Source organism: Harpia harpyja, chromosome 11 (assembly GCF_026419915.1).
Source record: "Harpia harpyja isolate bHarHar1 chromosome 11, bHarHar1 primary haplotype, whole genome shotgun sequence".
Lineage (NCBI taxonomy): Eukaryota > Metazoa > Chordata > Aves > Accipitriformes > Accipitridae > Harpia > Harpia harpyja.
This window is the reverse complement of record NC_068950.1, coordinates 26,470,813-26,480,884: the sequence shown is the minus strand read 5'-3', so window position 1 is coordinate 26,480,884 and position 10,072 is coordinate 26,470,813. Positions and strand designations below refer to the sequence as shown.

At 39.2% G+C, this 10,072-nt stretch overlaps 1 protein-coding gene across 7 annotated transcripts in view; it reads right to left on the bottom strand.

Annotated features, from left to right (window-relative positions):
* Nucleotides 1–43: 43 nt before the first annotated feature.
* ABCA4 (ATP binding cassette subfamily A member 4) overlaps nucleotides 44–10,072 on the bottom strand; it is an 86,347-nt gene continuing 76,318 nt past the window's right edge. For 6 of the 7 annotated variants that reach the window (XM_052802167.1, XM_052802166.1, XM_052802165.1 and 3 more), the window contains 11 exons: nucleotides 9,429–9,552; nucleotides 8,554–8,683; nucleotides 7,522–7,642; nucleotides 6,594–6,656; nucleotides 6,376–6,482; nucleotides 5,254–5,395; nucleotides 4,537–4,671; nucleotides 2,960–3,063; nucleotides 2,780–2,872; nucleotides 2,189–2,438; nucleotides 44–1,246 (listed from right to left, as the gene is read on the bottom strand). In XM_052802167.1, coding sequence (XP_052658127.1) covers nucleotides 1,124–1,246; nucleotides 2,189–2,438; nucleotides 2,780–2,872; nucleotides 2,960–3,063; nucleotides 4,537–4,671; nucleotides 5,254–5,395; nucleotides 6,376–6,482; nucleotides 6,594–6,656; nucleotides 7,522–7,642; nucleotides 8,554–8,683; nucleotides 9,429–9,552 — 1,392 coding nt within the window. In that variant the 3' untranslated portion in view covers nucleotides 44–1,123. The remainder of the gene's footprint in view (nucleotides 1,247–2,188; nucleotides 2,439–2,779; nucleotides 2,873–2,959; nucleotides 3,064–4,536; nucleotides 4,672–5,253; nucleotides 5,396–6,375; nucleotides 6,483–6,593; nucleotides 6,657–7,521; nucleotides 7,643–8,553; nucleotides 8,684–9,428; nucleotides 9,553–10,072) is intronic. The other variant, XM_052802168.1, reaches the window with a different exon arrangement.

Below are 10,072 nucleotides of genomic sequence, written 5' to 3'. Positions count from 1 at the left end.
AAAATCTACATCAATTGAAGAAAAAAACCTAACAAAGCGAAAATACATGACCCAGATTTTATTTCTGTATGACATATCTTAGAGAAGATTTCTTAGAAATGGTTAGATCTGGTAACTGAAGCAATACATGCTTATGAATTTGTTTTCAGTATTGTTATTTTCCACTATTTTAACTGTGAACCAGAAAAAAGAGCTAAATGTCAAATGATTTCCCACTGAGTGCAGTGTGGAGTACAAGCAGGTTGAAATTTTCCTTTTGAGCACAGAGAAAGCACATACCCTATTCACACTACACCCACTCAAGGTCCAGTCACAGGAAAGAAGAAAAATTTTATCTTGTTTAGTAACAAAGATACCTTTCCAGGCCTCCATCAGAAAACAAAACTTCTGGCAGATTTGGACATACTCTCTTTTCTTTTAATCTCCGTTTTGACATTCTGCTTCTATTTGAGAAACTTGAAGATGAGTATGAGATCATTTTCATTAAGGTCTTTTTTTTTTTTAAAGCAAATTTCTTGTCTGGGTCTGAGATCTGAATTAATTCTTCCCATTCTTGCTGAGACAACTGTCTGTTTTCACTGGCAGCCTGGTGAGACAGTGAAGCAGTTTCCCAGCACTAGACACACCAGCCAGCACTGATATTCTGACTTTGGTAGTCCTGTGCACTCAGGATGGCAGGAATCCACTTCTAAGCTGGGCAATACTCTCTGCCTTGGGACCTGTCTGCTGACTGGTAGCAGCTGACGTAAGAGTTAGACAAAAAAAACCTACCAGCCTGAGAGGACAAGATAGAGAAACTGTCTTTAATGCTCTTTACACGTCAACAAGGAGGAATGAGACTTCTCTTCTTGTATCTTATAATGAACTTTATGTTAGAGAGAGATTTTGTTCTATAGCAAGGACCTGCCTTTCCTTTGACACTTTCAGCATGTAGTGTTCTTGGTAGAGCAGTAGAAGTTGGCTGTTGCTAGGGCTGTTGCTGTTGCAAGCACAGTGCTCAGAAAGGTGCAAAAAAATCACTATAATACTGAGCATGGGAACCTTTGTTTTACCCTTGTACTGCTCTGGTATGGCACATCTTTACACTGCGCACACTCTAGCTGCTAATGACTGCAGGAATAGTCTATGCAACTGCCTGCTGATGCAAAGCAGGGGACACCTTTGCTTCTCGGCTGGCTCCAGCTGCACAGGGATGCAAAGGAATTTCCTCATCCTCCATCTGCTGTTTAGCAAAGTTCACAAAAACCTGTGTGAGGAAAGCAGAAAATATCACCATCTCATCAACTGAGATGAATTAGTGGAATGTCTCTGTACATTTGCATCCTCTTGGCCTCTCTGCAGGGAAGAGACAGAAAGGGGAATCCATAGACATGAACTGAACTGAGACACTGTGTATCAGCAGGGATCATTAATTCCTTCTTTATTTTGATAAACTTAATTGCAACTTCCTTCCTTTGGATGCACTTACTTGCAACTAAAATTCTATTTTTTGTTAAGCAAGAGATGGCTTCAGCAAGGTTTGCCATGGCTTGCACAACATAAGTGAGTTTGGTTGTGGTGGGAAAGAGGAGACAGAATATTCTAGTAGGAAGCTGTAAGGCAGCCAGGAATATCTCTGTAGTATTCCCATCAAAGACAGCTTTGCATATGTGCACCCTCAGCTACTTAGGAAAGCAGGCAGATGGGACTAATACCCTCTAGCAAGTGGGTGTTGCCAACAGTCCCAGTGGACTTTCCAGGTTTTGTGTGTCTAATTGCTCCTGTATAAAAGTGCATGGCAGACGCATATAAACATTTAACTAGATATCACAGTATCTCTGACACAACACAGTCCAAATCTCTTATTTAAAATAAAACGTTATTTCCCAGCTCAGCAAGCCTCATCCTGAAGAGCTGACCTTTCTCAGACTGTTGCTCCTGAAGGAATGGGTTGCGCGAATTCTGTCATCTGGGAAATGCTGCCTTACCAGCTTTCAAATGGCACCTATTTACACAGGGAATTAGTTACAGATTTCATATCTGATCCACCCTCCTTGATGAGGGGTCTGGGAATTTTGCCTGAGAAAGTGGTGCACGATAATTCTCTACTCTGAACAGTTTGGTCCTTCAGTTGTTTGGATACATCCCCATTGCATTGCCTAATTCTTGCCAGACAGTCTTTCTCATGGGTGCCTTATTTTTTACATACCTGATCTAAAGTTGTTTGAGAGACAGAATATTCTTCAATATGCAAGTTTTCCTTATTGGAGATTATTAACCGAAAAATCTTAGCCAGAGAGGAGGAGCAAATCTGATACTGCAGCATGTTGTAATGTTTCTCTCTCTGTAAACTCCCTGGGAAGTTCATGCGTATGAAATGCTCAGCAGGAGTAGGATCTGGAGGCAGACCAGACTTTGGAGCTTTGATTTTCAGAGTGACAATGTAGCCATCTCCAAACCTGGGGAGCACATGTGGATTTGGGAATTGGATGAAGAGATGTTTTCATTATTCAGAAAGGAAATTAATTTTCTGCAACTATGAAAACATTAACAGTATCTGAAATATAATGCATAAAATCTAGCTTTGTAGGAAGCCCTGTATTTGCCCTGCAGACGTGGTGTGCAGCATAACAGAGTTGAAATGAGATCTGCTCAAATTGTCTAGGATACCACAGAGTTGCACCCAGAAATGCGTCTGTTTAAACAACAGCTCTTCAGATTGGATTGCTGTGTTAAGAACAGTACACGTCACATACACTGTGTTTCCCATTAAAAACCACCATTAAAATATTCTACTTACTTGTATTTTAGCTGCTGAATTGTGCCCAGACATTTGAAGGTACCTTTTACCATGATGGCTAAACGAGTACAGAGGGCTTCACATTCTTCCATACTTTCAAAACAGAGAACAGATATTTGAGGTAAAAGCCAGCAGATGAACTTCAGCTACTCTGGGATTCTGAATTCTAACTCTTTTTACCTGTGTGAGGTTAGAACCACAGCTCGCCCATCTCTGAGCACGCTGACAATAGAGTCCCACAGGAGGCGCCGGGACTGAGGGTCCATGCCAGTAGTTGGTTCATCCTGTAAGGGAAACGTTAAGACCATCAAAGTCAGAGAAGCAGATAAGAAAAAGAAAAGCTATTTAGAATCAAGTCATTGTGTGTTTGGGCCTTAGCATGTAGCTGCTTCCCTACCAAAATTTGTGCCTTGAGAAAGCACATGCACCTTGAGAAGCATATGAGTGAATGGCTAATAATGCACTTCTTGGCACAAAGCAGTAAGGAAATAAGTACAAGAAACTGCAGGTAAGAATATAATGCTGTCTGTGTAGGGCACAGCTACAGGGAAGGAAATGCAGTGACCATTACAACAAAGGCAGTTCCCAGTCTAGGGTCTTAGATATCAAAAATGTAAGCATCTGTGATGTCTCATTATAAAAACATTTAGGACCCAAAATAAACGGAAAGACATTTATGCAGTAGCAGTTGCATCAAATTGTGTCAAGTTTGGCTCCCATGTTTTGATGAGCATTAGGGATGTAGGTCAATATACTAGAGAAACAAAGAAAATAATCTTATATCTATAATACCAGCTGTGAGACAGAGATGGACACTTCAGATAAAATCTTCCTTTTCTGGGGCAACAACTCGTGTAAGAGGAGAGTGAGCTCTCCCCAGGTAACGTTCTTACTTACATAAACATATAGGACACATTTCTCAACCAAGAAGCAAGTGAAGTCACCCTGATTTACACCAGCTAACTTTCTGCTCCTGCATAAATCAGTTAACCCAGTTAGTAATGAAACGATTTTTAAAAGTCTTGGAAAAAAAGATTTCATTCAACATTTTGTCTTAAGAAATTATGAGAAAACATTTTATCTGGCTATTTAATATGTACAGGCAGAATACATGTAAAGGCATATTAAATGGCACAAGGAGCCATGCTATTAAAATGTTATTAAAATGTTTCTTTTTAGCCTACAAACTAAGGTGATACAGTATAATCTAAATACAGAATTTTTGTAGTAATTGCATTTAGAATTTCCCTTCAGATATACAATTATCTGATAACATGCTATTTGATGAGAACTACATTTCAGCATTTGTATAGTTTAGTCTCAATTTGTATAATTTATTCCAAATATATTGAAGGCTGCAAAAGGGTAGCTATCCTCCTCTGTTCTGCTGGATAAAACAGAGAGGTATGTGTCGTAAGATCATCTCTTACATGAGTGGTTATACTCTGACAAGAAAAGGTAGACTGAAACCAAACATGGATTTAAATTCAGATTTGTCTGGATTATAGATTTTATCTCAAACCATTCTTTGTTGAAGATCTTTCTTTCATAATCACTTGGGGTCCATTGGAAACATAGTTATGCATCCCAGTCTATCCCTGAAATTAAAGAACTCAAAATTACATTGAAGTAGATGTAAGTTGAGGGCAGAAAGGAGCTTGCAAGGACTGTCATAAACATCCTTGTACCTCTTTAGCATGTAGTTTTATGAGATGTTATATTGAACTGTCACAGAGCTATGTTACCATGACACTTACTAGCAAGACGAGTGGCGGGCAGCCTATCAGCGCAATGGCAGTGGAGAGCTTGCGCTTGTTGCCACCACTGTAGGTACCAGCCAGGTGGTCTGCATACATAGGAAGCCCCAGCTTCTGGATGCCCCATTCAGCAACCTATGAGAAAGACCATCTTCTTCACACAGCAGCTAATGCATAACAGATGGGATTGCTGATACATCCCTCTTCTGGCAGAGACATGGCAATTCCCTGGGTTTTAGCATATTCATTTTAGACCTGGAGCAGGGGAGGCCAAAAAATTTATGATGATGAGGGGAATTCTAACTACTTGAGGGAAAGCCATAAACCAGCCTCAGCTGTAGACTTCCTATCTGTGCAAGAATTTAAATTATTTTCTTCTGGAATCTTCTTCATGTTTTCTTCCTTATACATAAACAACTTTAAAGACAAGAACAAAACAGCAACCAGTGCAGTTCTGAGTCATAGCAATTGCATCTTTAGCCTTCCACAGTTGACATCACATTTTTGCAAGTACCATTAATGTCTAAGAACTTGCATTGGATAGTGCAGTCTTGTACTTAACCGTCCAAATGACAGGAACCATTCCCAGGACTTCAACATATGGAATGGCAAGCCACTTTGGAAATTCTGGCCCTTCGCATGTTATGAGCCTAGTTAATCATCACAAATATTCACTGTAACTTAACTATGTATAAGTCAAAAGCAAGAATGTTTTACCCTCTTGATTTCCTCTGCTGGAACCCCCCGCAGGCGTGCATATAAGTATAGATGTTCTCGTCCTGTGAGTAGGTCATCAATGGCATCAAACTGAGGGCAGTATCCCATGTTTTGATGGACATTAGAATTGTGGGTCAATATACTGGAGAAACAAAGAAAAGAATCTTAGTCCTATAACACTAGTTTTTAGACAGAGATGGACAGTTTGAATAAATCTTTTTTTTCTGGGGCAACAACTCTTGTAAGAGGAGAATGAATTCTTCCTGATATAACATCCTACTAAAATATCTGTCTGTACAGAATAGCAAGGAATATATTCTCATCTAAGTCAGCTCAGTCCTGGTTAGGAGTGTAAGACCATTTCCTCTCACCCATCTTCCCATTTATGTATAGGCTAACTTAATGAGAAGTTCTTCAAACAGCCACTCAGATCTTATTTTTTGCAAAAGGTGTTTATTTCTAGAAGAAAAAAATCCGTCAATTTCATTTCAGAGCATGGTCACTGGGAACAGACAGGGAAGACACAAGGCTAACATTTTGGTGGTGGTAGTAGGAGTAGGAGAAATACAGAATCACAGAATGGTTCAGGTTGGAAGGGGCCTCTGGAGGCCATCTTGTCCACCCACCCTGCTCAAGCAGGGTCACCTAGAACAGACTGCCCCAGAGCATGTCCTGGCAACAAAATAGCTATTGTTCAAATCATATCAATGGACAAAGAATCAAATCCCAACTACACCTAACAAACCAAGACACACAACCTGGAACTAAACTAGCATAAGCGAATACCAGATCATGCTGTATTAACTTAATGGCATTATGCCAGCACTGTGTAAACAAAGATGCTAGAAACAGCCAGAGAAAAGTCCCAAACCTCAGATCAAAGTACCCTGTTGGACTGGTTATCTTATGTTTGCCAGCTATTTCCATTTGATCTGATTGCCTTGTCCCAGTGTTAGCATTTTACAACAGAGTGTTAAAAGTATGAAGTGCCAGTGTGTGTTAGCTGTGGTCTCTCTCAGTGCCATAAAACTGGAAAAGAGCTGCTGGGTCATTGAGACTATGATCTGGGCAGTTCTACCCCGGTAAATGGACTGTCACAGGATTTTTTTTTAAGGTACTTACCTATTGCCAGCCACTACAGCATCTCCAAATGTCACATCAGTATCTCCAGTCAGCATTTTGAATGTTGTTGTTTTGCCAGCGCCATTCACTCCCAAAAGACCAAAGCACTAAATTACAAAATTTATCACATTCTTTAGTATTTCCAACTTGCAAATCAGCAGGGGCATGAAATCTGAACTGATGCATGGAATGTGATCTAGTGTTATTGAACAACCTACCTCTCCAGGACGGATGCCAACACAGAGTCTATCCACTGCAGGCTTGTGCCTACCTGCATAAATCTAAATTGACAGGGGAAAAAAAAAAACAAAAAAAAAACAAAAAGAAAAATCCTATTTCAAGACATCTACAGCAAAGAAAATCTTCCGAATTTTTTTAGTTTAATGCTATTGGGACAAGGCAACTTTAGAACCAAGACAGGAGTAAATAAAAAAATTAAAAACAAAGAGTAAGCATTCTACAAAGTCAGACATTTATTCACATTAAATAAATTTGTAATGACCCCTAAAAATACCAATTTTTCTGCATGCAGCCTTTTACTTCATATCTTTAGCACTAGGAGAAAAACCTGATGCTTTCCTGGGACAAAGTATCTCTGACATATCAAACTAAAGTGGAACAATACAGCAAGACAGTCTGAAGAATGATATTCCAGTTCTCTATTCATGAGATCCCAGCAATGTGTGTAATCTTTGTATTTCTGTAGCTCAAGCCTGCATGCATTCTGATAGCTTAACTCAGATGCCTTCAATGTCTGGAAAGAAGATAAATTAGCAATAACTATAGCCCTCAGTGTGAAAGCAACCAAATGGTTAACTTGACTGAAACTCACCTATGGAAAAAACAGCATTGTAGAAGAAAAGACTAGTAGTAGAAATGGACACTCAATAGGTAACTGTCATATCAGATGACGTGAGGTTAAAAAAACGCAAACCTTAAGCAGGGAGGGTTGCACTCTCCTTGCTGGACTTCCCTGTGGTTTGATTTCTAATCAAAGGAAATAGCCTTGACTTCTAAGATGTTTGCTGTTTTCTAAGGCACAAGGTTGATTTTGAAAACAATAACATCTGAATGCACAGCTGAAATACATTCTGAAAGAATAAATTTACATTAGACTCATTTGTTTCATTCTTCTCAAAATACTACCTTGGTCAGTTCTTGTAATTCTAAGATATCTGTTTTGCTCCCTCCATTCATAATTCTTTTTCTTTCTTCTGCAACGTCCTCATCTTCACCAATAATAGGTGACATGGCTGTCTCAGCAAACCTGGAGAAACCCAAGAGATTGATTGCAGAAACAATGAGTTGCCCTGGGTGCAGTTAGAATAACCATGTGAAACAATGGCTAATCAATTGCCAAAAATGTGACTGGTGGAAGCAGTGGGATTGAAACTTCACAATGTGACATTGGCTGGAGCATTCCTGCTGTTGGGAGAATCCCTGACCTTTGAAAGTTAATCTCTAAATACTAAAAAGGGAGGAAATGGCTTGCTCAAAAGAGTATGCCTTGTCAGTCACTGATATGACATAACCTGCCCCTCAGCCACGGCTTTCACTATTTGGCTGCTCTTCAGTAGAGAGTGATAGTCCTTCTACAGACTACAGATCTTTTGAGTAGACATCTCTGTAAGACAATATTTTTTATAATTGTACCAACTAGTACCCTTGTTGGCAATCTCGAACAGAAGTGAATGACCCATTCACACCTGGAAGGTAGTTGCTTTCATTGAGATAGAGCCACATTTGTAAAGCAGAGAGGGGAAGCTTGCATAGTGTCCAGGCTGCAACTGTCCTGTGCCATGGACTAGAATTCCTGTCTTGGGATGTCAGGCTAGTACCTCATGACAGTACTTATGACACTACAAACTTTCCAAGTCATTTTATAATCTCACTATTACAGTGTCTTAATCTAAAAAAATTTACACTAAAGTCTTAATTCAAGAAAACTCATTTCTTTAATAATATATTCTTAAAATCTGTTAAGATAATGCATATTTGTAAATGCTTTCTTGAATCAGGATGTCAATAAGTTAAGATGAAATCAAGTAAGTAAACAGAAAAAAAAAAGCTGACAAATTCAGAGAAAAAGAAAGGAAAAAGAAAAAAGAGGGACATAGAGAAGAACAAAGACACTTACCCTGCTAATAAAGGAACATTAATACAAGCTTTCAGACATACCATCTTGTAGAGAACAAACGGTGCTGCGTAAGGAGATTCAGAATGAAGAATGCAACCCCTTGAATAGCCATGGCAACCAGGTTCTTTCCAACAAAGTCCCACTGAAAAGGATTGGAAACATGCTCCTCACCTTCGGAGAAAGAGCACCAGAAAGCAAGGTGAAATACTGCTGAAAAAACCCACTGCTCCTCAGAACAAAAGGCATAATCATAATGGTTTAGGATGAAAATCTCTACTTTATTTGATCATGATCAGGCAATGTCTTCGTTTTCCAGTGCCTTATAAAGGTTCTTAAGAAAACAAGCTCCAAGATCAGCTGCTGCATGGGAGTAAAAATGAATATAACCTCTCTGAATATCAGTAGTTTGGATATCATACCATGAAATATGCATGGACTATGTGAAAGACATACATTTTTTGAACAAAAACAGATGAGTTCTGCTATATGACTATTATTTTAATAAGTTGTCTGATATCAAAGACAGCCATATCCCAAAAGGATACATTTGAAGAATGTCAGCCACTTTAAGCATTAACATGAGGGCTGCCGAAGTATTAAAATGAAATGAAATAATATATCCTCCTGTAATGATCTAAGGACTTCAGAACAAATGATAAAATGACACCAGGGTATGGCACTGAACAAATGGGTTCATTTCCAATACAGACTGCTGGTTGGGCCATATAGTTCTGGCAGCTGTATCAGAAGCTATGATTTCTTCAGAGAGGTTGAACTTTCATACTCCTCATCCACCTGATGATGTGAAAGGGAAGAATTTCAGAAATAGCCACTAATTTTCCAAGATAACACTTCCAACCATCTCATCCAAGGTCAGGACATGTGATATAACTTGTTGCTTATTGGCTTTACTTACCAAACCTGGCATATACTTCAGTCACAGCTTGGTTCATTGCCAAGTCAATGAGTCCACGGCCCAGGCAAAAATGTGGGAAGACAATCAGCACATTTTTCAATGTTTTATTAAACTTCAGCAAAGACTATAAGAAACAGAAACAACACAATAAGCAGTTGAAACCAGACTTCTTTAAGAAAACATAGCAACATGTGTGAAAAGTTCTTTGTCATGTCAGAGAAACCGTGTTCTGTGTTCTTACAACAGAGAAAACAGAGTATTTACCAAGTTACATCCAAAGCATCTGCAATCTAAAACACAGCACAGCAGAATGCTGGCATACACTGTACCAGACAAGGTGCTTGTGAAAAACTGTCAATGGGGAGAGAAATTAATGTTTGTAATGAAGTATTTCTCTATGTAGCAGAGGTAACATGTAATTCTGGTGTCAGGTATTATAAACAGCAACAGTGAGCAACAAGAAAGAATGGCATTTTTCTGTCGTAACATCTTTATTTATAGCTGGAATATTTCCATAATCAGGACTGCCACAATATTGAGAAGTACCACTGTCTGGGCATAACTACACAGTAGACTTCGGTGCAATGTGGAGATACCCAAAACAGCGTGCCAGTAGCAGCCTAGCTGTGCCAACACTGCATCCA